The sequence below is a fragment of the Pholcus phalangioides genome, unplaced genomic scaffold, assembly GCF_987345545.1.
Source record: "Pholcus phalangioides strain wild (caught in Gottingen) unplaced genomic scaffold, Ppha-v1.0 ptg000002l_1, whole genome shotgun sequence".
In the NCBI taxonomy this organism is placed as follows: domain Eukaryota; kingdom Metazoa; phylum Arthropoda; class Arachnida; order Araneae; family Pholcidae; genus Pholcus; species Pholcus phalangioides.
This window is the reverse complement of record NW_028301595.1, coordinates 987,629-1,015,532: the sequence shown is the minus strand read 5'-3', so window position 1 is coordinate 1,015,532 and position 27,904 is coordinate 987,629. Positions and strand designations below refer to the sequence as shown.

General features: G+C 39.2%; 1 protein-coding gene across 2 annotated transcripts in view; it reads left to right on the top strand.

The window, feature by feature from the left end:
* LOC149089034 (DGAT1/2-independent enzyme synthesizing storage lipids-like) overlaps positions 1-27,251 on the top strand; it is a 67,943-nt gene extending 40,692 nt beyond the window's left edge. For both annotated transcript variants that reach the window (XM_089236763.1, XM_089236767.1), the window contains exons 2-9: positions 4,862-5,088; positions 11,358-11,532; positions 15,550-15,717; positions 15,881-16,074; positions 16,628-16,691; positions 19,135-19,210; positions 21,167-21,230; positions 23,979-27,251. In XM_089236763.1, coding sequence (XP_089092889.1) covers positions 4,939-5,088; positions 11,358-11,532; positions 15,550-15,717; positions 15,881-16,074; positions 16,628-16,691; positions 19,135-19,210; positions 21,167-21,230; positions 23,979-24,089 — 1,002 coding nt within the window. In that variant the 5' untranslated portion in view covers positions 4,862-4,938 and the 3' untranslated portion in view covers positions 24,090-27,251. The remainder of the gene's footprint in view (positions 1-4,861; positions 5,089-11,357; positions 11,533-15,549; positions 15,718-15,880; positions 16,075-16,627; positions 16,692-19,134; positions 19,211-21,166; positions 21,231-23,978) is intronic.
* Positions 27,252-27,904: the final 653 nt, after the last annotated feature.

Sequence of the window (27,904 nt, the reverse complement as noted above, 5' to 3'; positions counted from 1 at the left end):
GTTGGAATATTTTGTTTGTGAACTCAATGGTTGGTGCGCGTCAGTGGTTCTCAGAGTGTGTGCCACAGCCCTACTAAAACTCTGTCAAAAGCGTCGAGACCAGGGAATTGAGTTTTACTTACCTCGTAGTTAGAACAGCGGTAAACAACCTTTTCGAACATCGAAGTCCGAGCATCGTCACCGATTCAAAGTGCGTGTCTGGGCTCTTAGATGCATCAACAACCTTTCTCAAGGGCGTCGCGGCGAGGTGCTCACATTGATAATTGCCTATTCAGTTCTTTGAAGTAGTTAGTTTTTTAGACTTTTCTAGGGAACCGTGAATAAACGTTGTAATGACAAAAGAGCCACGGGTGGGAAGAGTTTGAGAACAACTGCCTGTAAAGGCTTGCAACTTGTCAATCCGATGAAAAACTCAAAGGGAGTTGAAGGGGCTAAAGCCCCAGTGATTTGCTTATGATGATTGACTGGGTTGTTCATAACAAAACCTTCTAGATAGTATCTACTACTGGATAGTCTCTATCTGGAAGGCTATGTTCATAAGGTACACACCCATAAAATGCCAGCGCTCCAGAAATCGCTGAACGTAAAGTTTTCCATATGACGTCATTCCGTCCAGACATCCGTTTCTAATGGCAAAAGACAAAAAAAATGTGTAATCTAGATATCCTAGGTGTTATCGTGTTTGTTAGGATGCCTGTTTCTGTCGGCGATTAGTGACATTAAGCCAATTTGATTAGCCTTGGGAGAACATAGCTTTTATCCTTGAGGTATACGAACCCGATTTACACAACTTATTTCCCAGCGTTTCAAGCTGACTAGCAAAGCGTAACTGAAAGGCACTGTTTTTACGTGCAATTCCGTCAGGGCTCATTTTGGAACTACGCAAACCGTATTTTACAAATTCTCAATCATTTATTCTCACACGAGTAACTCTTTATATACACTGTTTATTGAAAATATAAAAAAAAACGTGTTTTTTTTTGTTGCACCTTTTTCAAGGTTAAGGTGAAGAGCAAGAAGAAGAGAAAGCAGGTTTTTATCCTTCGGGCAGAAAGTTGAAGAGTAGAGCTCTACACATTCCTCGTTAGGAAGAAAAAAAAATTATAAAAAATATCGCCGATGGTGATGTATGATGACCTTGAAGATGTTATGTAAGGTGCAATGTTCCTTCGGGGCCATTTTTGATGACAAGAACCTGTTCCCCCCCCCCCTCCTCATTATATTCCCATGAGGGGACATTGTTTTTGTGACACCGGAATTCTCAAGCAGTATGTTGTAGTTAATCTCGCCACAGAGAGAGAAGTTAAACACAGGCCCAAAACGATTCAATCATCACATTTCATTCATAGTTTGAAAAATAGATGGCATCGCTGAAAAAAAAAAAGAGAAAAATCACGTAGACCACAGTAAATACACACCAAAGATTGTTATGCACACATCACACATGCACATTTTCGACACAACACTTTCGGTAGTAAATTGCCCGTGTCTATAGACGAGAATTGTGTTCGGTTTGATAAAAACAAAGCAGTGCTTTTTAGAATAACAATGACTTTTGGGATGAAAGAAGTACACCCATTTTAAATGCTTTGTTTTTTTCTAACATTAATGAACACCAGAACTCTGGCCGAACTCGTTGCCGAGATCTCTTCCGGCCCAGCTTCATGGCAGATGTTCCTTTCCTAACAGTATTAGCCGTTGTTATACATCAGTGTTTCTCAACATTTTTTATCCCATCGCCCCCAACACAATTCTAACTCATAGGATCACATGTTATACCCGTAGTTTCTACCGCCCTCTGGAACATTCCATCGCCCCACAGGGGGCGTTAACGCCCACGTTGGGAATCACTGTTATACATTATTGAGCACTCTCACAAATAGAACAGTCAGAATGTTAGTATGAATGCGCGATACACCTTTTACCTGTGAAGACCGGACACCCCCCCCCACGCTTCCCTTTTCGGAGAAATATCGGAGTGTTCCCGAAGGATGGGTGTATCCGGAAAGTTTTATTGAAATCAAAGAAGCATACTCACCTCAGACGAAGGCAACAGACTAAAAAATAAGTAAATTAATTGATACAATCATCTTGGAACATAAGCAATCGTCAATCTGGAATCATATAACAGATAAATAAAATATATAAACAATCTAAGCCAATTGGCAATCAAAATTATAAACATGATTATAGATAGCCGAGTACATCACACTTGATACGTCCTTGTCGTCAATGACTTAATTTGTTTCTCCAGGTCAACGTAATTAAATTTCCTATTCGCTGGTTACTAATGTTGACGCCGGCGGGGTCGGAGATCATATTTCCTCGTATGATCAATCGTTGGGGCTCTTGCAAAATAATTGCGCGATACACCACATAGTTTAAGAGCCGTACGCAGAACACAGGGCTGGTGTTTGCATAGCTTTCCCCACCTCAAATTCAATCAAAAATTTACAATATTCTGGAATATTTTTGTAAAAAATATTATTGCGGGATGTGTTCCGTCCTTCAATGTCCAATGTAAAAGAAAATAATACATCGAAATTACTTCTCTATAAACTATCTTTAATCAATTACTGTTAATTCTAAACGTTTTGTGTGTGAAGGTTGGTAACTCAAAATTTTTCTGGAAGATTGGGCTCCCTCACCACCTCCAAGCCAGGTGAACCGTGGGTTTCTTTTTAACAGGGTGACCAAATAGAAAGTTTTTTATTTTATTTTATTTTAATCTATATATAAAGAAGAGTGCCTATTTGTTTATTTCGTGTGCGTGTGTGTAATTGTATAATTCAAAAATACAAATCTACAGTTTTATTACGATATCGATGAAATATTTCGCACTTGAGTTTCAAAACTAGAGGAAGGCCACTGTCAACATAAGAGACAGATTTCGAAAAACCACCCTCACGTAGGGTTACCAGATTTGGAAACTGAGAAAGAACGCACACGCACGCGCACACACTTTCCACAACGGAGGGCGACATTATTCTGGCCGATAAAACCGGCCAAGATAATTTCTCCCGAATAAAACAAATTCACACAAAAATATTTACCCCCACTTTGGGCAATGGGAAAACCACAAAAACACTCATGTTAATGAAGACATGTTTCAAAGTGAGACAAAAAATTTTCTAAGGAAAATAATTCCGGAAACCTGAAAACGAGGACAAAAGGGGGAATTTTCCGAAACGTAAGGAGGACACTTTAAATGACATCAAAGAGGAGAATGGTTGGTAACCCTAGTCGTATCTCTCACTGATTTTGGTGCGCTTAGTTTTCGGTGTGTGGTCGCTCATACTGTCAGGGCAGACGAAATGTCCAGGGCGAAATTTTCGGGGACCGAATGTACTGAGGACGAAAGGGTGGTAGGGCCGATATGTCGGGGGCAAAGTTTCCATTAACCGCTAGTAACTATGTATAACAAACCTACTCCTTGCAATATGAATGACATATCTGAGATCTATTTGTTATTTGTATCCTTTTTTCATTTGGAAGTATGCTTCTGAGATCAACGGTTCGCGAGTTAATCCAGGATGAAGGGACTTTCCTATGCACCTATGTATGTATTTCATGTTGCCAATGAAAGACCATAAACGTATGGGCATTAATTAACTTCAATATTCGTTTTCATACTTGAAGCCAAAGATACTTTGTTCAAAAAATAGAAAGCTCTATTTTTATCTACATAATGACCCAGTTGTTATTTAAGAGTACGTTCTAATCTCTGATTACATTCGGTCATCTTCCCCCACCTCTTGACACGTGGTCATAAGCCTTCGGTAGGGATTTCCGTCACGTGCCATCACGGATCTCGACGGCATCTTCGAGGATAATTTTTTTTTTGTTATCCAGCTTTTTTCAATATTATGATAAACCATCATATCCATTACTGAAAGATCAGCGGATTTTCGAGATCGTATCCAATAACTCGCTAGTGTGATTTGCTGGATATCAATTAACGTCTTAAAGGAAGCTGGATATTCAAACAGTTAACTCCTCAAGTAGCTGTGATTCGACTGAATTTAGTTCTGGAATCGAGCTCATCACGAGATGTTATCCTTTACAGACTTGCACTGTACGTACAAACGTGGGATATAACTTTTTCTCGCTGCAGATATTCTTGCCTTAACCTGAGAGAGTTCAGCACAGACTTCAAGGACTATGGGTGTTCTACCGTTAAAGTCAGGGCTACTATTGAACCACGCATGTACCTCATCTACATTCTTCTGCGGAACTTGTAACGAATTAGTATATGTTGGAATGTGCGTGTACGCATTGTGAACCTGACATGAAGTTTGTTTCTGTGCAATGCTTGTTATGTGTAGTGTGCCGCCATATACCATAATATTTTATAACTATGAGTAAAGTGTAATGATTGAATAATTGCATAGTTGTAGGTCTCTTAATCTCTGTGGTGAGATTTTTTAATTGGGAGATTGGCACGCATTTGCTTCTCGAAGTTGAAAACCAACTTCAGCCGACCACCACTGTGGCGACGGTGGGGTTCGAATCTGGGTCAGGGCTGAACTCCCTGAGGTTAAAGAATATCTACAGACTACAGCGAGAAAGAAACAATCCCACGTTTGCTAGTAGGTCTCGCAAACTACCTACTGGGTCTGAAAGGGTTATAGCAACGATAGGTTTCTTGACCTAAACCTCTCTATTGTTGAATTCGTTAATAGGAGACAATATGCGGATTTACAATTGCAATTTAATCTGATTCTTCATTGTTAATCAGGTTTTATTTGTATAGTTTTAAATTGAGGAAGGGGGTGGGGCCTTTTTATAAATAAGCGAAATACGTTGATATTTATCAGAGCTTTTTGTAAAATAACATAAAATTATTATAATTCCTTTGCAGAGAGTATCTGGAAAAGATATCGCCTTGTGCGCGTTGAACTATATTCTCGAGAGCCTGCCTTCTCTCCACCGACAGACATGGCCAACATATCGACTGAGGATGCCTACGCCATCTTTAGCAGGATGTACGACGGCACGATTTCTCAAGCGTTGCTTCATAACTTGATGCAGCTGTACTTCGAGTATCAAGTGCTGATATGGTCTGCCGTCCTTTTGGCTCCTGTCGTGGTAAGTATACGGCTTTCGATGACTCGAGTATGATCAACTCATTTATTTAAATCACAGTTTCTCAAATTTTTGTTCCCACATCACCCATTTTTGTTCCCACATTTTGTTTCTGCACATGAGGGTAAATTAGACCTTGGCCTACAGTTTATTAGGATTTCCGAATGACAGCATTCGACATTTTGCCTTTTTGTCCAATCTGCGGGGTTGGCGCACCAACCCCGCAGTTTAGGACTCCCTACAGTTGCAATCTTTTTATGTTGCAATGCTGTTGCGATTTCTGTTGTATCCCCGCGTCAGGAAAGTTTCGGACAATGACGAACCCAGGTTTCGAATTCGCGACACCTCTAAACATGCTTTCGTAATTTAGGTGAGTATCGAAATAGGCTGCCGCTCCCTCCAAATTTTTTCTCTCTCATCGTCCTCTAACTCAAGCTAACTCATAGGATCCTATACTAAACCCATAGCTTCTACCGCTCCCCGAACCCTTCTATTCCCCCCCCCCCACCGGGGAAATATTCTCCCCTTTGCAAGCACACTGATTTAAGTTACATATCCTGTGTTTCGTGGGCCCTTATATGCCAGTGAAATGAAGGCCACGGACCCCTTTACAAATGGACACATTAACATTTAATGGATAATAATGTAAAAAAAAAATAAGTTGATTGTTTTGTCATCATAGGTTTTCGCATAGCCCTCGAAATCTCTCTGAGGACCCCCTAAGAATTCCTGATTTAAATGCATATTTAATTAGATGCAGTGCATCAAAACTAAAATTTATAATTTAGTATACCGTATACCAGGGGTTCTTAACCAATGAATCGCAACCTACACTTGGGTCGGAGGGGCCTGTGAGATGGGTCGTTCAAATCCACTGACAGCCAGAAGCTCTTAAGCTATGGGTCTGGACCGAAATTTGATTTTTGAGATTTCCAGAAAGGTCATGCGAATGCACCTGCAGCCAAGGGTTTTGAGTTATGGGTCACGACCCACACGTAATGGGTTGTACAAATCCATTTATAGCTGAGGATTTTTGAGCTATGGGTAAGGCCCCTTTCACACGGAGCGGATGCGGATGCGGACCCGCATACCCTTTCAAACGAGTTTAGTTCGAAATTCGTGCATAAAAACTGTTTTTTCGCAATTTTTGTAATTATTTTTCTCCTTCACCCCTGATTCAGTGTCCATAGGCAGCCTAGAGGCATTCTTTGGTGGTTTTTATCATTGAGCCTAAAGATGCCTCCATTCCGATCCTCACAAGCAGTCGATGGGAGAAAATATCTTAAAATATTTTCAAAAAATTTTGAAAAAAAATCTGTCTTTTCGGGAAAAAATGAAAGAAAATTCCAAAAACACATCCAATGTTCGAAAAATCCAATCCAAAAACATTCGATGTTCCAAAAAAAAAAATTCAGCAAATATCAAAGAATTTGCAAGTATAAAAAAAGGGAGGGGTTGGAACTTTCAAAATGCCTGTGCTTAGAAATATTCACATCACGATTCTGTCTTAGGCCGGGATTACACTATAAAAGTTTTGTAAAAGCTCTTTGATAAAACGTGAAAAATTCAACCATTAAGATCACCGGTTGCATTTTGCGCCTATTGGTTGAATTTTTCAACTTTTATAAAAGATCTTTTACAAAATTTTATAGTATAATCCCGGCCTCAAGTACGGATTACACTATAAAAATTTTATAATAATTCTTTTAAAAAAGCAACTAATAAATTTATCGGTTGCACTTGCAATTTATTAGTTGCTTTTTTCAAGTTTTATAAAATAACTTTCATAAACCTTTTAGAGTGAAATCCCATCCTTAGATTAGTCTCACTTCTGAAATATAAAATTCCATTTTTTCAGTTTATAGACTGAATATTGAGTAAAATATACTTGTAGGTATCGAGGGAACCACCAAAAATATTCAAGTGCTTAGGGCCTTCAAACGACTTAATCCGGCCCTGAGTGAACACCGTACGTAGATAACATTGTTTAATAAAAGTATTTTTTTTTAAGTTTAAAAAAATTAACAGATTAAAAATTAAAAAAAATAACAAATATTTAAAATAATATTTCAAATATTTATATTTTTTAAATAATTTTAAAAATTTAAAAAGAAAAAAATTAAAATTTTTAAATTAAATTTAAAAGTTATTAAAGTATGTAGTCAATTAAATATTCGTAATGGCTTATAATTTTGGTCCCGTCAGTGGCCGTTGTTGGCAGGTTTTATTGTATAAAATTGTGAAATATGGACAAAAGGCAGTTGAAGTTGCTATATCTCCATCTCAGAAGGAAACGAAGGGATACACGTATGTAGGTACATTATATTAATGAGCAGGGACCATCATATGGTGTTTTTAAGGGTATTTATGGCAAATAATTAAAAAAATTCCGTGAAAAATCACCTTCAAAAAGTAGCCAAAGATGCGGACGAATTCGCTCCGCATCGTCTGAATAGCTCCGAATAAACCTATTGTCAAAACTTCTATGTGCGGATGCGGAGCCCGCACTTACGGACCCGCATCCGCTCCGTGTGAAAGGGCCCTAAAGGGCCATCTGAGGTTTTTTCTTTTTCTAATTTCTTGCTTTATACATTTATTAATGTAGGGGGGAGGGGGCGCTGAAAGCCTTAGATTGAAGGTTTGCGAAAATAGTGACGGACTCGCATCGCGGGGATTCGGGTTCGAGACCCACCGTCGCCACAGTGGTGGTCGGCTGAAGTTGGTTTTCTGTGGTTCCCAACTTTGAAGCGCAAATGCGAGCCGATCTCCCCGTTAAAAAGTCTCGCCACAGAGAGCAACAGTCCTACAAACAGTACAAATATTCAGTCACTACACATCACTCACGTCACTTCTGAGGTATAGATGGCAGCACTGAAAAATCATACACAACACTAGATACGCACTCAGACTGTTAAGTCCACACTTACACTTCCGGCACAACTCACTAGGTAGTAAATTGCCTATGGCGATAGACCTGAGTTGTGCTCGGTTTGAAAAAAAAAAAAAAAAAAGGTTTGCGAAAAATGCTGGGCTCGGAGGGTCGCTGTCTGTATACTGTATATGTTAATAAGGCGAAAGACGCATGTTTTTTTTCAGACGATTGATAGATTTTAAGCTTCATCTCACTTCACTGACCGTCGGTAATCGCTGCCGAACGTTACCAAGGTGTCAGCTCTACACTCACCCTAAGCACGGTTGCGCCTGTGCGGAGCTGATCGCCACTCCCAAGAGCCACATAACATTGGGAAAATTAGTCAATCCTGTTAAACACAGAACGATCCTATGGATCAACAGAATTTAGTCATGCACAATTTACTCACGCATTTAGTTTCCGACACATCGCCCTGGATCTGTGCCTGAAGCATATGTCCTGTTCTTCAGCTCTGACTGGGCTCCTAATTCAGGCACGGATCCAGGACAATGTGTCGGGAGGGACGAATTATGTAAGTTCGTTGGATCGTCCTTTATATTATGGGGCAGCAAATTCTTCAATATTATTCTTCTTTTGGAAGGGGGCGGTCATTTCTATCGCCCCCTCCCAAGGTTCCCCTTGTCCATTCAGCTGCGAATGGAGTAGAGGCAGGCATCTTCAGCTGATAATGAAGCCGAGACAGGCATCTTCAGATTCAAATGGAGCAAAGGCAGGCATCGTCAGCTGTGAATTGGAGCGGAAGTAGGTGAATCCACGCACGCACAGGGTGATGTGTCAGAGAAGCGACTCATTATGTCGGTGCATTTTACGGGACAGACGCCCAAGCCCCCTCCATCCTCTGGATCCGCGCTTTCCCTGATTTCTGCATGGACAACTGGGACATTCACACTGTTCTCAAATTTAAACAACACGTACATTCATGGGCCCTACCTAACAACCCTACATTCATGGGCATCTTTTTTTTTCACCATGTTGGGCGTTTTGCCTGTTGTGGCATTTGTATTCATTGACCAACCACATGTTTTCAACACTAGTCATGGGTTCCAATGATGTTTGCTTCGCACGGGTACAGAGCTCCATAAAGTCGACGTTGGTTCCTGCTCTCAAGACAGTAAAATTTTGTGAAACATTTCTTACGATATTCATACTACCAGCCGTTTGGTTGACTTACAAACTTGGCCGTATGCCCAGACCGGAAGTTTGCAAGTCAACCAAACGGCTGCTAGTATGAATATCGTAAGAAATGCTTCACAAAATTTTTACTGTCTCGAGAGCAGGAACCAACGTCGACTTTATGGAGCTCTGTACCCGTGAAAAGCAAGCATTTTTTTCCCAAAAATTTCAGCCTTTAACCTCTGTTTGAACATTACAAGGTGATGCCAAAATGCGTGCTTGCCCCGGGTGACCAAGCATCTAGTTGCGGCTCTGCATACCGGGGTTCGAATCTTGCGTGTTAAATCAAATCTTGTGTTCGAACCTCATATTCTTGGTTGTGTCTCTTAGAGGAGGTATACATATATAATTTGTTCCTTCTCTAACCCCCTCGGCCAGGTTTATCGGAGCGTCCCCTGCAGGGCCTGTTTCTCGCATGGGCAAGCGGACACGTGCCCGGTGCCCACAAATTTTCAAGGTCCCGAAATCGACTGTCTTTTGTATCATAAGCACAAAGCCCTCTCTCCTCCCCACGTCTCTGAAACGTTGTCCAATGGCTATTTCCTAAAGTTTTAGAGACAACTTTAGAAATTAGAGAGAACAATTAGAAAACTACATGATGTCGCCATCATCTTAAATACCGTTCAAATGAAATATATATATTAATAACAAAGTTACAAAATTTAAATTTTATATGGTCCCCCCCAACAGAAAAAATTTCAATGTTTCTAAGTGCCATATTCGCCGAGACATTTTTGAATTCAAAAATGGAAAAAAAGGGGGAAGAAAAGCTTAAACTATAACGGACAGCGCTCCTTTTCTTCATCATTTATGCTGCTTTTTCCCAACTTCCCCCGATTTGAATTCGAATATCTCAGCGAATATTGCGCTAAAAACATGAAATTTTTTTTATTGGCTCCAGGAAAAATAGGGCAACAACTTTATAATTATAAGTTGAAGGACGAGAGGACGGCGGTCTATATAAAAATTTAAATTTTGTAACTTTTTATTAATACTTTTTTTTTTCATTTGAATGGCATTTAAGGTGATGGGTGTGGCATCATTTGAAATATTTTTTCTAATTGAAAGTTGTCTCCACAAAACCAATGCTTCACGAAACAGTCATTGGACAACGATAACAGTGGGCACCCTGTATAGGCCAGTGTTTCCCGACTTTTTTGATATCACGGACCCCTGCAGCGTCAGGAGACCAATTTTCGCACCACCCTCCCATAAAATGCAAAATGTATTTGTTTTTCTATAATTTTAAAAGATTAAATGAATTACAATTTCATACAATGGTAATAAATGAAAATTATCCCATGGACCCTTGCAATATGCTCACAGACCTCCAGATGGTCAGTGCCATCTTAACGCATAGGCCCCGTCGAGCACAGCTGGAGGCCACACAAAAATAAGACCTGGTCAAAAATTTTTGAGAGCGAGTGGGCACATTTTCCAGAAAGGGCCTTAGAAAAATCAGTTGGCCTGGAGACCCATGATGCTCTCAAAACGTCTCTGCCCGGGGGTCTGCGAACCACAGGTTGGGGAACACTGATAGTTCTATAAGTGGGGGGGGGGGCTCTAAAAATTCATATTTGCCCAGGGCATGAATTCATGAGAAACAGGCACAGTTTCCCCTGCCTGCACTAGAATGCCTTCTTTATTGATTTCGTTAAATTTGAGTTAAAAAACATAAAATGAAAAAATCTATATATGATCGATCTTCGGGCCAGGCGCGGGTCCGGTTGGGGGGGGGGTTGCCTTTCTCAAGAGCGAATAATATCGGAAAATAAAATACGGAACGATCCAATGAACACATACACAATAAATTTCCCTTCGGGGAGCCCCCCGTATGGCGAATCACATTCGCCGGGTCGGGGTAAGTAACTCATACACAATAAATTGCACCTCCCGACACATCGCGTCTGGATCTGACTGTAGCCACTAGAATAAGGGGTAGAGACTTGATAATCTTCAGATCTCTGACTATGCCTTGTGCTCCCCAGGCTTGATCCCTGTCAGCTCGTCTTTTATGGGAGGCATGAGATCTCGGCGCGGCCAAGGAAGAGCTAGGATACTCGTTCAAAATCGGCTCTGAATTATAGATCCTGATCTAATTATCTTAGCCCTCGTGTTAATGAAAATAATAACCGTCCGTATTAACGATTTAATTTTTTTTCCCCAGGCCATCCTGTTCCTGCCAACACTCATGTTAGCACTGGTGTACATATCCGCTTTGTACTTGAAAGCATATCGTTATTATTACAAGATAAATGGCTATGTTTTCACGCCAAAGTGTTGGGAAGGAGCCAGGTCTATGTTGGCTTATCTGTGGGATTTACAGGCCAGATTTTGGTATGGTAAGTATTTTTCTCTATTTATACACCCTCGATTTATTGACTTTTCGATATCATGTAAATTTGACCAGATTTCAATTGGAGAAAACCGGGACATATGATCAATTCTTGTCAAATTCCGCCAATTCAAACTAGGGCTTTCTCCTATTTTTTAATATATTTTTTTTACTTCCATGCCTCTTGCTTTGTAAGGGCCGGCCCTTCATTTGGGAAATGTTGCTCTAATCTTATATACTACTTGGTGCCATACATGCACCTCGTATACATTCCTCGGCGGAATTTCAAGAATTGGTACACGCCGGAACGTGTTGTGTGTAAGTATGCGTGGTCCTAATATATGTTGTCAGAGGTATGCTTGTTTCGTGTTACTAGTTCTGCCATCTGTCTTCCATATTTGAAGTGAAAATGGGAAACGCTTGAATTTTTCATGTTATGTAATATACACTGCTGGCCACCCAAATTGCAACACCAAGAAAGACAAGAGATATCGCAACAATATTTATTTTGTAGATAACATGTTGACCAAGCATCAAATGATTAAATTTATAGACTTCTGTGAAGTGTGGTTCCTGCCAAAATCAGTAGCCAGAGTAGCCGCCATTGTTGGAGATCACCGCTGCCACACGCCTCGGCATTGATTCAAAGAGACTTTGGATGTGTTCTTGGGGTAAAGCAGACCAAGCAGCTTCCACGCGTTGCCAAAGTTGATCTGGCGTGGCAGCTGGGGATGTAATCTGGGTCAATCGTTGAGCAACCATGGACCACATGTTTTCTATCGGTGAAAGATCCGGAGAGCGAGCTGGCCAGGGAAGCAATTCAATCTGGCGATTGACGAAGAACCTTTGGACAATGCGTGCCGCGTGTGGTCGCGCATTATCCTGTTGAAATATGGCTGTGGGCAAGCCCTGAAGGTAAGGAAGGACAACTGACTCCAACACCTCGGAGATGTAGCGCTGGCTTTTTAAAGTACCGGCAATGCGTACTAGAAGAGTGCGAGAGTGATATCCAATACCGCCCCATACCATAATACCCGGTGCAGGACCAGTGTGGCGGTGCATAACGCAGCTGTTCAGCATCCTCTCTCCACGGGGTCTCCAGACTCGAATCCGACCATCGTGGTGTTGCAGACAGAAGCGTGACTCGTCAGTAAAGACAATTTCATTCCATTGTGCCGTCCACATCCTTCTTTCATCGCACCATTGGCGGCGGAGACGTCTGTGGTTCTGCGTCAAGGGTAGACGAAGCAATGGACGTCTTGCGGACAGACCACTCTGCTGTAAACGGCGTCGAATGGTACGCGCAGACACTGGATGATGCGGTACAGACTGAATGTGCTGTGCTATGGTTCGTGATGTGGCTGAGCGATCCGTCACTGCCATACGCACAATACGCCTGTCATCACGTGAAGTGGTGCACTGAGGTGGATGCGATCGAACACGTCGGTCCGTCGTACCCTCCTGCATCCAACGATCCCATATCCGCGTTACAGTTGTTTGGTTTCGTCCAACACGACTACCGATTTCCCTGAAAGATAATCCACAATCTCGGTAGGCCACTATCCTTCCTCTGTCAAACTCGGATACTTGATCAAAAGTTGATCGCTGTTTTCTACGAGGCATAATTGATCGTTTTTTTGAAAAAACCACAAGAAAAACACAATTGCCGTACTTCAAATCGTCGAAATCTCCAAGCCTTAAATAGCGCTTTGAAGTGGCGCCACAGGCGCGCGTGATGTGCGTCTGCGCTGAAATTCTAATCATTTGCATATCTCACCTCCACTAATGCATGTTGTAAATTTCATATTATTTGCATGCTTCCTTCAGGGTGTTGCATTTACGGTGGCCAGCAGTGTAGTTCCTAGGAACTATACTCCTAGGAACTAGGACGGCCCTGGCAACCTGTTGCCAGGGCCGTCGTAAGAGCATCATGGGCCCCATGGCCCCCACATCCTAAAACAAGGCCCCTAGGCTGGGATCTTTTATGGGCTCCTTTATGATAAATTTGTAGCGTAAAAACAAAAAAACGGTGAAAATCATCCCGGGTCCCAGGGGTAGAGCCTTGTTGGCCCACCCCTTGTGGGGGCCAAGTGATTTTTCAGAGGCCCTACCTGGCAAATTCCCGATTCAACTACTTCTTGTTTTTCTGAGGCCCCTCTTCTCTTGAGGCCTCCGGACTATGCCCGGGTGAACACATGCGTTAAGACGGCACTGCCTGTTGCTTATTAAAATCACTTATATCCAGGCGATTTTGATTTTATCAATTGGCCGATCAAAAAACCAAAACCAAAAATACAGTATTTTTGAAAAAAAGTTCCATAAAGTAAAAATACAGGGTGATTCACAACTCAACGTACAAACTTTTAGGGGAGGTAGAAAACACAAAAACAAAACAGAATCACATGGGAATGTATACTTCACAACAGCAACACATTGATTGTCAAACAATTTCAAAAATACCCGGCATTTCACTGACATTTGCAGCTGCAATGGAGATTTTTGCGACGAAGTCTCTGTGCACCCTCAAACGTGCATAACTTTGGATGGTAAGAATTTTGAACACTTGTTGTGAAACTTAACTGTCCTAAAAAGTTAGCTAAATAAAGAGTTTTTCCATCCATTATTGGCTTGTCATTTCTGCATCTTCATTTATCCTCCAGCTGATCAGGATGGGGTTTCCAGTCATACACGCCTATGCGGTTTTGTTTTGTTTTTGTATTTTCCACCTCCCCCAAAAGTTTGTACATTGAGTTTTGGATCACCCTGTATATAATGTACTCTTTCCAAATGAACTGACAATTAATAAATTAGTTTATTACTTATTAATTAAACCAGTGCTTCTCAAACTTTTGTCACCTGTGGCTCCCCAGAATAGTTTGTGTGTGCATGTGTGTGAGGTAGATATTTTCTCATATAAAGAACCACTTTTTTTTTAAGCATAAATGGCCATATAAATCAATATCTATTTTCGCGCATTTGATTTTATTAGCAGCAGGTACTGTGTCATGTCTGCCTACTTTCTGCAGAGGTCTAATCGTATATGGATGTCTACTGCTACTAAACCACACATGAACCTCGCTCTCATTCCTCTGCGGAATTGCTAACAAATTGGTACATGTTAGAATATTCGCATACGTGTTGTGAACCTAACGTGAAGTTTGTTACTGTGTAATGCTTGTTATGTGTGGTGTTCATCTGCCATCTGTTTTTGGAACTATGAGTGAAGTGTAATGATTGAAGGTTTTACTGTCGTATGCCTGTTATTCTCTGTGCAACAGGCCTACAACAGTAAAACAGTACATTTCTCCTGGGGAATTCCTAATGAGTTGGCACATATTGGTATACGTTGGTACATGGTGTTGTATGAGTGGCCCTATATATTTTTGTTTTCAAAATTATGCTTTTTAAGCGTAATACTGATGCCATCTATTCCCATATTTTGGAGTGAAAATGGCAAATGCCTGATTTTTCTCAACTGTTGTTTAAGTGTGATGTTGAAGGTCTGCCTGAAGACTATCAAATGTGAGATCAGTTTGCATACCAGCTGGAAAACCTATCATAAACTCCATATACCTAAAGAAACAGCATCAGTTAGTTTCGAAACACGTCTAGCTGTTGTTCTCTTTGTATTTTGGGTTTACAGACACTTTCCCTCGGGTATATTATCTCAACCAAAAAGTAATTTATTTCTGTCACAAACCCTTTGCCTGGGTGTTTGTGTGTTTTAATGAATGCGTGGCCTGTAAGACTTGAATTTTTTGTATGACTATCTATGAATTGGTAGAAATTCAAGCTAGCTGACAAGGCTCTAGCTCGGGGGGGGGGGGGGCCTGAAATCAATCTTATTATTTAATTTCTTAGGCTATCAATTTACTGAAGAGGGGGGCTCTCCCATTTTTAAGGTGTGTATATACTATCAATGTTTGTCCTAAAACATTGCTGCCTTGACTGATTGATATTCAAGCAATCGCATCAGCTTTTATCACATAAAAATTACGGTCTTTGTATTTAAATTTCCATTCAGGATATGAACTGGAAGGAGTCGAGAACATTCCAAGTGAAGGCCCGGCACTCATAGTGTTCTACCATGGAGCCATGCCTGTTGATTGGTATTATCTGTTATCGAGGACCATTTTAGTTAAGAAAAGGCTCATCTGTGCTGTGGGCGATCGTTTTCTATTCAGTATACCAGGTATGTGCCAAAAAAGTTTCAGAAATATGCATTGACATCACATTAAGTGGTGTGCACTGTAATTATGTTTTTTTTAGAGCTCTTCAATTAGATGTATTCGTTCTTCACAATGAGATTTCAATTATTTCAACATCTCATCTCTAATTTATTTATGTTTTTACAGCATTCGATGCTCTCATCGATTGTTTCCAAATCTATCCTGGTACTGTAGAGACTTGCGCAGACATGTTACGCAAAGGCAATCTTCTAGCTATAGCACCAGGAGGAGTTCGGGAAGCTCTTTTTGCTGATGAGACATATCCATTGGTGTGGGGGACTAGGAAAGGTTTCGCCAAAGTTGCCCTTGAAGCCAAAGTGGTAATTGGCATTTTTCATTATTCAGTCTAAAATAATGTCCTTCATGATTATCTCCACTGTGGTACACAGATGCATGACAACAAAAATTACAAAAACTATAATTATAAGGAAACACATTTGCCAATTTCTTGCTCTGAACTAGAGATGAATGGCCACGCATTTGTGCGAAAATATAAAATACACATCCCATACATGTATACTATGTTCACCAACACAACACTTTATGGCATGCACCATTATTCACTACGGTTTCCTCAAGAAACGTTAACGAGATGTGCACATGTGTTGTCATAGTCAAACCCTGTTATAAATAATGAAATTCGAGGGACAGAAAATTTGATTCACTTTATTCAATATAATAACGGAACGGAACATCTCACAAAGTGGGATAGAGATTTTTTCTTCTCTTAATATAAGCCATAGGTTCTTTAGAAACTGGGTTCAATATATCAGGGTTCGACTGTAGTTTGCGGTTTTTAAAATAGCAGTGTATTTAGGAATTGATTATAACTTGAACACTAATCACTCCCCCCTATTCCATGCTTCATTTCAGCCTATCATTCCTGTATTCACCAAGAACATTAGGGAAGCTTTCTTCACTGGTAGTCTTGGAAGAGGTGAGTGTAAAATAATCACGCTTTGGTGTAATTGTTTATTTTAATATATACTGCATATACAATGTTAAACATGGTTTCTGACTCAACACAAGCTAGGTACAGCATCCTATAGGCAGATTAAAAATGTCTTCAGGCTGGAAATTAGTTATTTGGCTTCAACAGACAAATTAATTGTGAATAAAATGTCTGCACAGAGATCTTCTATCAAAGGGTCTAATGAAACAAGTCTGAAAATTGTCTGCATCTGGCAATAATTGTGAAATAGAGATTTGAGAGTGATGTATTTTTTTTACTTACAATTTCGATTAGAAAATTTACAATCTCATTGTAGAAGAAGAAGAATGCTGACTGTACCTGCAGGATGCCAATCAAGAAAGATGTTTCACTACTTAGCATAGTGAAGTTCTTGTGATTGCAATACAGTGATATCTCGGCTAATGAATGTGATTTTGGAATGAGTCATCTTCGTTACCCTAAACATGATTTCCCATAGGTTTCTATGTAAAAATCATTTAATTTTTTCCAGGTTCTGCCCAAAATTTAAAGACAAGTTTTTAAAACACCAAGAAATGCTATAAAATAAAGCAAAAAACTGGCAGAAGGCTAAAATGAACAGCTTCAAAATTATATAAATGAGAATCTACATGAAGACGACAGATATTGCAGATATTTTTATTTTGCCCTAAATTTACACAACCAATGCCAGCTTTAGTCTACTAAAGATGGTGCTGACACAACTCAGTTGAATTCATAGGTCTGCATTCATTTGTGATTTTGTCAGCTCATTTCTGTGTCTGATACATGCAGATAAAAACAAACAAGCTCCTAGAATGCCAGACCAGAGCCACCCTTGCCAGATACGGGCAGCCGTTTTAATAATTTCTGCATTTAAAAATTCATATATTATTAAAAAATATTCAGGAATGTGCTGAAAGATATTTATACAACAGAATATAGACACAATAACACGTAAATTAACAAAAGAAGTACATTTTGAACTAAGAAAATTGATGAAATAAATAAATTCAAAACCAATTAAAATTTGTAACTAATGAAAGAGATTGTCTGAGAACTAATGAAAATTCAGAATCCATGAATTGAAAATAAGAAATTACTGATGGGGATGATTCCAGCACCAATAAAAATTCAGGATAATTGAAAGAAATAATTTAAATATCCATGAAGATTCAGATTAATGAAAGAAATACTTCTATAATTGGTGAAAATTTAAAATTAATGAAATAAATAGTTCCAGAATTGGTACAAATTCAGAATTTATAAAAGAAATTATTTTTACCGTAAGAGCGCATGGCTCCCTTAAAAACATGGGGCAACTGCACCTGTCACACAGCCCTATGGGCGGCTCTGGTTCAGAATGTTCAGTTTGAGGCTAAGAGTCTTGTACTGAAAGAATGCATACTCTGAGAACACTGGCTCTTTTTTTTCAATGCATTTTCTATTTCGGCTAAATATTTTATCTTACATGAAATGGTTCAAAAACTTTCACAAAGAGAAGTGGAGGTACATCTAGAAAAATATTTCGAGTTGGAAATGAGTTATTCATGCTCAAATGACATGATGATTGACTTTAAAATCCATCTCGTGATGTGGCTATTTTATGTTAGTGCATATATGCATATCAATGAAAGTTTGAAAGGGTTAGGAAGAAAATGGAAGCAACATTGCTCAGGTTTGATCTCTGTTGTCAGTACTATGAGGGCCAGGCAGAAAGTTAGTTTTTCTACAGCTTTCCAACTCTGAGAAGCAAATGTGTGAGTTACTTCACCTTCAAAAAAGTTTCTGCACAGAAAGCAAGCAGTCTCACAAGACAAACTGACATACCACAAAAATTTGAGCCATCTCCTACTTTCACTTTCAAAATTGAAAGATGGCAGGACTTCTCAAAAACATGTCATAAATTCCTCAGACATCACAACTATGTTTAGAACAGATACATATATATTTGCATACACATAAGCTTTCTGGCATGCACAAATTTCTTAGAAATTCCTTAGAGAGGAATGTTTACATAGTGCATGTACAGTTAAGTGGCTTATGGTATATATATGTTGTGCTACTACCCAACTTTCTGAAAATGTGTGTCTATGTGGAATTTTTAAGGCACAATTGAATGTAATGTCTTTAAGAAGGGCATATGTTAAAATTTTAAAGAAAATGCCAAAAATGAAATAAAGGCATATCGTTTCGAGGTCAAAATCGCTGCAGAAATTACATATGCACTTCTTCGGTATGCCCTTATGCACTAGATCTGAACACTAAAACCATTATAGCAAAGTTTTCACATCACATTTTAACCTCTTCCATAAAAAAAAAACCTGTTTTCGAAAAAATTTAATGTATGCTTTTCTGCCAAGCACCCATTCAATTAATGTCGGTGTTTCTTTGTATATCTTTCTCACTTTTTTTCACTTTTTTTTATAAGGATGGCTGAGAGGCATATATGAGAAAACTAGGATTCCATTGGTTCCGATTTATGGAGGCTGGCCTGTCAAACTAAAGTGAGTTTATAAAATAGTAGATAAATACAGCAATGTTAATTACATGTTAATCTCATTCCAATAAATAGTAATCCTGTATGATTCTCAAGGCTCAGTTGGTGGTAATTACTGTATTTCTTGGCTTGTCTGCCGCAGTGCTTAAGCCTGTGTTTTAAAAGCATTATTTTTTATGCTTGTGATATATACATGATTTTTTTCAAAATACAATTTTGAAGAAATTAGCAAAGAAAATTATTACGTAATATTCAATCACCATCTAATTAAATTGCATTCCAACTATTTAGAAATGATTCTGAGCAATTGAGAAACTTTATCTAACAGATATCTGTTTGTTGAATTTAAGAAAATAGTAATTAGATAGAATTGTGAAAATTTTTCATCAAAATTTGTGATGGATACAACTTTATGGTTTCCTTTAAGCTCACAAATATACTTTTTTCACATACAACCATGGGATACTTATTCAAATGAATCTTTTTTTATAGTGACCTCTGAAAGTGGTTTTTTTTTAGACAAAAAAGTCATCATGAGTTTCTGCTCAATGTGTTCCTAATTTCTTTCTTATCATCTTGATGGTTCAAGCATTTTTAGTTATTGGGTGATGTTTCTTAGCCTTGAAATAATAGGAAAAAAAGTCATTTTGCAATCACAGTCTGTACTTATGGGCTTTATGAAGAGAACTCTATAATAAAGATACCTTTCCATGCTATTTTAAGTACTCGTTCTAACAAATTTCAAATCTACTGTGTATTTAACTTTTATTCGGCAAATTGCTAATTCAGGAAACAGAATGCAGCACTAAATGAGCACAAAGCACACACTATTCGACATGCTACTAAATATTCCTATGAAACTTGAATGGTAATAAGTTGTGTTATAATGATCGACCATCTGTCAGCATAAAAGATATTTTTTAATGTTTATAATCATGTTAGACATTTAATTATTGATATACCAAGATATTCTGAAGAAAACATATCACTGAGCGTATTTCTGCCCAGTGTTATGTTGCAATGTATTACTAACAATAGGAACAGATGGATAAAGACTCATCTGTTTTTGTTATTAGTGGTACATTTCAGTTCACTCAACAACTTTAATCACTGCAAATACTGATTCTTATGATTCCATACTTGCTGTGGAATGCAGATGGAGTCCGATAACACTTGAATTTTATGTCATAATTTATTCCATCTGTATAGAGTCGTATTTACAGTGAAGTTAAACTGGCTATTACTCATATTGGCAAGTTTAGATGGGCTGTAAATTTGGGGAAAGATTAGTAAAAAAAATTAGACTGGGACAGGAGAAAGGTGGTAAAGTTTGTTTTTCCCACAGGCCACTGTTTTGGTCATTCACTGACCTGGTTACTCCATTTCTTGGTCACTCTTTTGATCATTCATATGGGTAGATGCTCTCTAGATTACACTTTTGGTCTTCCACATGCTTGCACATGCTCTAGGTCACGTCTTTGGTCACTCACTGATCTGTTCTTCGGGTTACTCACATGTTTGCACACCTTTTTGTTCACTCTCACATGCTTGAAAACTTTATAGGTCACTCACTGATCTGATCCTTCACTCTTTAGGTCACTTACATGTTTACAGACCTTTTTTGTTCACTCACATGCTTACAAAGTCTCTAGGCCACTTATTTGGTCACCCACTGACCTAGTCTCTTGCTCTTTGGCCAGACTCAAATTTATGGTGAGCTGTCCTAATTTTGGCTGGCACCCTTGTTTCATCCTACTAATTTGTTGGTCATTTGTTACCCAAATTTGTTCTGCCCCTCCAAACTTGCCCCCCTGGGTCTGTTAAGTCCCCCCCCCCCCCACTATAAATACGTCAATGTGCCTCATAAATATAAAAAAATATTGCCATGTGCTGGCTATGTTTATACCAGTACTTTTCTAGTTAATTAATCAGTATTAATTTGTATTTTTTTTTAATTCTGCAGAACGTTTGTTGGAAAACCTGTTGCATATGATCCGGAATTAACAGCTGACGAAATGGCTGAGAAGGTGAGTTGCACACAGATTTGAAAGTATATTCTATTGAAGTACGAAAGCCTGATCTCTTGGGAATTGAACCACCAATCTCTCGCTGTCTCCGGGCGAGTGCTCTAACCATTGAAATACAGAGGACAGACATTGTCCTTCCTTAGAGCATATGTATTAATGCTGAACAGGAATGCACATGGACAGCCTCCTAGTTCAGCTAATAATTCTTACGATGTTAGCCTCCAGATGGCTACATATAACGTGGCTAACGTCATAAGAGCTATCAACTGAGCTAGGAGGCTGTCCATGCGCAGTCCCGTTCAGCATTAATACATATGCTCTAAGGAGGGAAATTTCTGTCCTCTGTAGTTCAATGGTTAGAACACTCGCCCAGACAGTGAGAGATTAGTGGTTCAATTCCCCACAGAGGAATGTGAATTTTCTTTCCGAATTACACCCCGATCTCCGCTTGATTATCCAGGCTTTTGTACTTCATATGGAGAGTGACATTGTTTCTCTCTACGTATTCTATTAATTGTGTCAAAACACTTTTAGTGAATATCTGTTGCTTTTAACTTATTTAACTCAAAAGTTGAAATATTCACCACTCGAGCATGCAGATATGTCAGAGGGTGATATATCAGAGGTGGTGAATAATTGTGTGGTAATGATCACTGCTTAATGTATCTGTATCCAGATAATATGATGAGGCTATTTAGGCTATTGTCACCCTCTGGATTCCTGCTTGAAATGAAAGTACCATGTATTCTGATATCTTCTTTTCAAGGTTAGCTTCATTGACCTACTCCTCTCTCTCCTGGTGTTATGATAAATTTTGAGAATCCACTGTGAATCAAAACTGTTAGTAAAAACTTTAGGACAACTATAAAAACAGTGCTGTCCTAACATGTATTGTGTCCAGGGAGGTGGAGTCCAGGGCATTTCTCGAAGGTCTCTTGGTGAACAAGAAGCCTCTGATGATGCTACATAGAAATATTTACTGCATCAAATTCATAGGGAGCTCATGATGCTCTTAAGATGGCTCTGGATAGACCACCTGATCAAACTTTTTTTGTCATTGTATAATTTATCAAATCTGAACAATGAAGACATCAGAGTCATTTTGAAGAGCTCGTAACAGCACTTGACTGAAGCAAATTTCATATTTATCTGCCAGATTTCCAACAAAATGTGCTACGAACTATCCGTAGACACATGTGTTTCCAATGCAATGCAGCACCATCTCATTTTAGCAGTGAAATTTAGAACTACTTGGACATCAGTGGCTTCAAAGCCAGGGATGCTATGGGTACTCAATCACAATATTTGCACTAGGTCAACTGTCTCTTAGAATTTATTCGAAAAACAAAATCTTCCTCATATAGCTAAAAAAGAAGAAGTGGAGCACCCCATAGGTCCTGTTAGAGACTATATTTCTAGAGTATACACAGTAGGTCTTCCTAAATTTCCCATGAACTCCTGATTTATTTCGTTATGGCTTTTTTTTGTGGGGCCCATTGTACAAGAGATGAACCTGCAAAGACCTCCCCACCAGAATTGGTTTCATTTAAATGTCATTTCTGCATCTCACATGTTTGTGCCTCGCCACTTAGCATTTGACTATCCATTAGAGATCAAAAAATAAAAAACTTGTTTTGGTGTGTTCTGTCACCCCTTAAAGTATACACCAAGAAATTTGAAGCACCATGTATCAATGAATTCACTTAAAATATAACATAGCTCTTCATAGCTCCATACACCAGTTCAGCTGGTGTATTAGATGTGTTTTACGGAAATTTCACCCTGACATTTTGCCTCTGGCACGCTTCATCCCCGGTACATTTCATACCTGGAAATTTCATCCCTGATATTATGCTTGCCCGACTGTATGAGTGACAGAGTGAGTGGGTGAGTGACCATATGAGTGATCAAGTGAGTGGGTGGGTGACCATATGAGTGATCAAGTGAGTGGGTGGGTGACCATATGAGTAAGTGACCATATAAGAGACCAAGTTAGTGTGATCACTCATGCTGTCACTAACTTGATCACTCCAGTGCCGTCTTAACGCATGGGCCCACCTGGGCACGGCCCGGAGGCCTCAAGAGAAGAGGGGGGCCTCACAAAAATGAGATCCGGTTGAAATTTTCTAGGATTTACCAGGTAGGGCCTCCAAAAAATCACTTGGCCCGGGAGCCCATGATACTCTTAAGACGGCCCTGGATCACTCATGCAGTCACTAAGTTGATCACGAAAATGGTCACTAAGTTGATCACGAAAATGGCCACTCATATGATCAGGCACTTGGTTACTCATAGTCACTTATTCAGTCATTCATTCACTCATGCAATCACTCACTTGATCACTTATTTGGTCACTCACCTACTCACTTGGCTACTCATATGATGACAACCACTCTCTTGGTTGCTTACTTAATCACTCGTATGGTCATTCACTAACCATATGGTCTCTCACACTCATTTCTTATTCAGTCACTCACTTGGTCATTTATACCATCACTCGCCAAATCACTTGGTCAATCAAACAATCAGGGTAGGCGAAATATAAATATTTCCGAGGATGAAACATACTGGGGTGAAATGTCAGGGACAATATTTCCAGATCCCCCATTAGATATGCCTTTTTTTCCCCATACATGTTTTTTTTTTGCTCAATCAAAAGTTTAGTTTTTGTATATAAGATTGTACTTAGACAAAATAATGATGTATTCAATGAATGTTGTATGACATTTGTATTGAAAAAAATTGCAGGTGGCAGAAAGCATGAAAGACCTGATCAAGACCCACCAACAGGTACCGGGCAATGTCACACGTTCTGTCATCGAAAGGTTTCAATATCTCTTCAAGTCGAAACAGTGCTGAAGTTTTTGGGAAAAGATATCATGATCATAGACTTGTGATTCATAAAATATGAGGACTGAGATCGTGTGTGTGATGAACTCTTCCTGTTTTTGATATACTCGTATATAGCTGGAAAATTTTTACATTTTCCTCTTTGTGGTAATATTACCTTCTTGTTGGTGCTCCATACACACACGCAAATATATGCTTGCAAAGAGGAAAACATTCCGGTATCTCTCCGATCAAAAAAAAAAGTGCCTTATCTCGTTCTCACTCATATACATACACCCAAACAATACTTTGATTGTTTCGTGGAAACGGATAATTTTTTTTAAATATAAATACAAAGACTACAGCAGACAAAATGCCAAATGAGATGGCTGAAAAAGGATGTCCATAAAAAATATGGATGCTGAGTGAAATGTATATCTAATGATTTTAATGTATTAACTAATGAGTTAAGAAAGTTCATAGTCGATATGAATACTGGGTTTGGCTTTTTGACGTTGGCAACTATTTATTAACTAGAAACACAGAATATACTGTTTTGATTTGAGTTTTATATGGCTTCGATTTAATTAGTAGCATGATGCAATCATGTCACCAGTGATTCAGAAACATATTTACAGGGGGCTTAGCAAGCTTTAGTCCAGGGTGACAAGTTCGGAGAGATGACAAATCTGAGGGATGAGTGGTCACGAAAAATTAGTAAAATGGAAAAAGGGCAGAATATTTTTTTGTACAGGTGATGAACCATAAATCCATCTCTGCCTGGAGAGCAAGAGACCTAGGTGAGTGAATGACCAAACGAACGACCGAGATTACAAGTGACCAGGTAGTTCAGTGACCAAAAGAGTTTGCTGGCATATGAATGGCCAGAAGGGAGTGCAAGTGTGTAAATGAGCAAGGGCAACCTCGAGAGTGAGGGAACTAAATGAGTGAGTGACCAAATAAGTAACCTAGAGAGTGAAGGACCAGACCGGTGAATTATCAAATGAGAGACCGTCAGAATGTGCAAGCATATGAATTACCAAGAGTGAGTGATTCAGAGACTGAGGGATGAGGTCAGTGTATGACCAAAAGAGTGACCTAGAGAGCGGACAGTCGGTCATTGAGTAACAAAAAGAGTGACATAGAATTTGCAAGCATGTGAGCGACCAAAACTGTGACCTAGAAAGTTTGCAAGCATTGAGTGACCAAAGGAATGACTCGGAGAGCAAGGAACAAGATCAGTGAGTAATCAAAAGAGTGACCAAAGGAATGACTCGGAGAGCAAGGAACAAGATCAGTGAGTAATCAAAAGAGTGACGTAAAAGTGTATTCACAGGGGCAGGGGCTATAGCAAAGGGTGGCAAATTTGAGGAGTGACTGGTCAAGAAAGTTTTGCTGGAATAGGGGTATGGCAACAAAACTATAAATCTGCCTCTGGATACAGATAGAGTGCTTGTTTGAAAATGTTCTGAAGTGAATGCCTTGAATCGATCTCTTCATCTTACGTGGAAGCCAACAATAAATATTGAGAGGGCTTCTGATACCTATACTCAGAGGGACGAATTGACGAGGACTTAAATTTGTAGAGAGTTGTGAGAATAAAGTATTTTTTCAAACCCCAGGTTCATTGAATCTGGGCTGGATTTCTCTATAGGCCAGACAGGCTGCAGCCGGCCTTCAAAAAAATCTCTCTCAAAACAAAAAAATATTATTTTTTGGAGAAATTGCTCAATTTTAAAAATCAAATTTTAATGCATTGAAGCAAGAAGTTTAGAATTTTGTTACCTCACATTGCAAATGTTCCCTTTGTGAAATTTACCCTTTAGTTAGCAGGAGTTTGACATATAAGGAAACCCCCATTATCTTCACTAGTCCAGGGCCCAATTAAACCTAAATCAGGCCCTAGATTGAACATCAACCACAGCTTGTGCTGTTTTGTTTGAACATTCTTTGTAGAAGGTTTTTACCCATCTCATTATTTACTGTTTTGTAAGTTATGCAGATGCCCCACAGGTTCTCTCTTGAATTTGAGTATGGATCCAAGATGACATGCCAGAATGGTTGTGTCAGTTGTGTTAATTATATATAATTAATTGTGTAAGTTCTTATGATCATCCCGTATTTGTCCCATAAGATGTCTCTTGAAATCAGGCTTTCTCGGTACCCTTCAGTAGCACAAAGATGTCAATGTGCTGGTTGATTGTGTAAGTTCTTAGGGTCATTCCGTATTTGTCCCACAGGATATCTCTTTGACTCAGGTATGGATCTAGGGCGATGTGCCGAGGGGGTTGTGTCTCTCATCAGTTATGTATTTAATTGTATAAATTTTCAGAATCATTCCGTGTTTGTCCCACAGGATGTCTCTAGAGGTCAGTCACAGGTCCAGGGTGATGTGTCAGTTAAATGTGTAAGATCTTAGGGGTAGGTCATCCCATATTTGTCCCACACGCAGCGTCTATGAGCAGGTGCAGATTCAGGGTGAAGTGTCCTCAAGGATGTGTCAGTTAATTGCATAAGCTTTTACAGTCATCTTGTATTTGCCCCACAAGCTGTATTTTAGGTACAGGAGTGGATCCAAGATGATGTGCCTGTTGATATTGTATAAGTTCTTAGGGACATTCTATATTTGTCCCACAGGATGCCTCTTAGGGTCAGGTGCAGATCCAAAGTGATGTGTAGGGAGTGGCAATTAATTGTGTAAGTAGGATCATCCTGTATTTAACAAAACAGACAAATTTTTCACATATTATCTGACTCTTGATAGCGGCGATTGCCCTTCTCTGTATCCACACCTGCTTGGAGTCCTTAGTGACGCTATCCTGCTAATATAGTACATTTATTTTATCTCTCTGCAACTCGCAATCTCTACTACTCACATTTAAAAACACATGACTGAACCAGAAATGGATTTATGGCTTCTGTTCCCACATACAAGTGTTTCTCAAAGTGTGCATCGTGGCTCATGGAGATGTCACCAACCTTTGTCACAGGCATGATGGGGGTGAACTGGAGATATGATATTCATTTGTGTGCCTATTTATTCTTTGAAGTGGTGTTTTCATCAGTGAAAATGCATACGAAACTATTCTGGGGTGCCACAGATGAACCATGAATTGGGCAAGAGAGCTGCAGGTGACAAAAGTTTGAAAACCACTGCTATAGGCTATTCAAGTTTTATACTGCAATTTAATTTTTCTAATTTAATTTTCTTGACCATCAATTTCTAAAATTTCTCACTCCTCCAAACTTGCTACTATGGGCTATAGCATGCTTGGCCCTTTAAACACACCTTTAGATCATATTATGGAAGACCATTTGCTCACAATAGTCCTTGTTCTTGTCATTATGACACGTTAATGGAATGTAACCGGGAAGTCTGTTTGCTCTGATGCAGACGTAGGCATACAATACAACATAATCTGGGGTATAAACAATATTGTCTGGCTGGCTTCGTCACATGACCATCTTCCACAGCAGTGGGCATGTAATGAAGCAACGCAATATCACACATGGCCTGTATACATCAATGTTGCCACTATTAAAAATCAACTCTCGTATATTATAGGTATCCATTGGATACGTAATGGTCAAACTAGTCAGCATAAAGGTTAGTTGTTCATCGAGTGTACCTTTTTTTTAAACAAAAAACGCTGCTTATGTGTGTATGTAATTGATTTGATGATGTCATGTTTGTTTTCATCTATTGAACAGAACGGCTGCTGTTGATAGTTTTCGTTGATTGTTTGTGAGGCTGGCATTTGCAATATATATAATAAGCACTGTTACTCGTTATTTTTTTAATTTGTGTTTGTTTATATTGAATATACCAATATTTTTAAATCGTT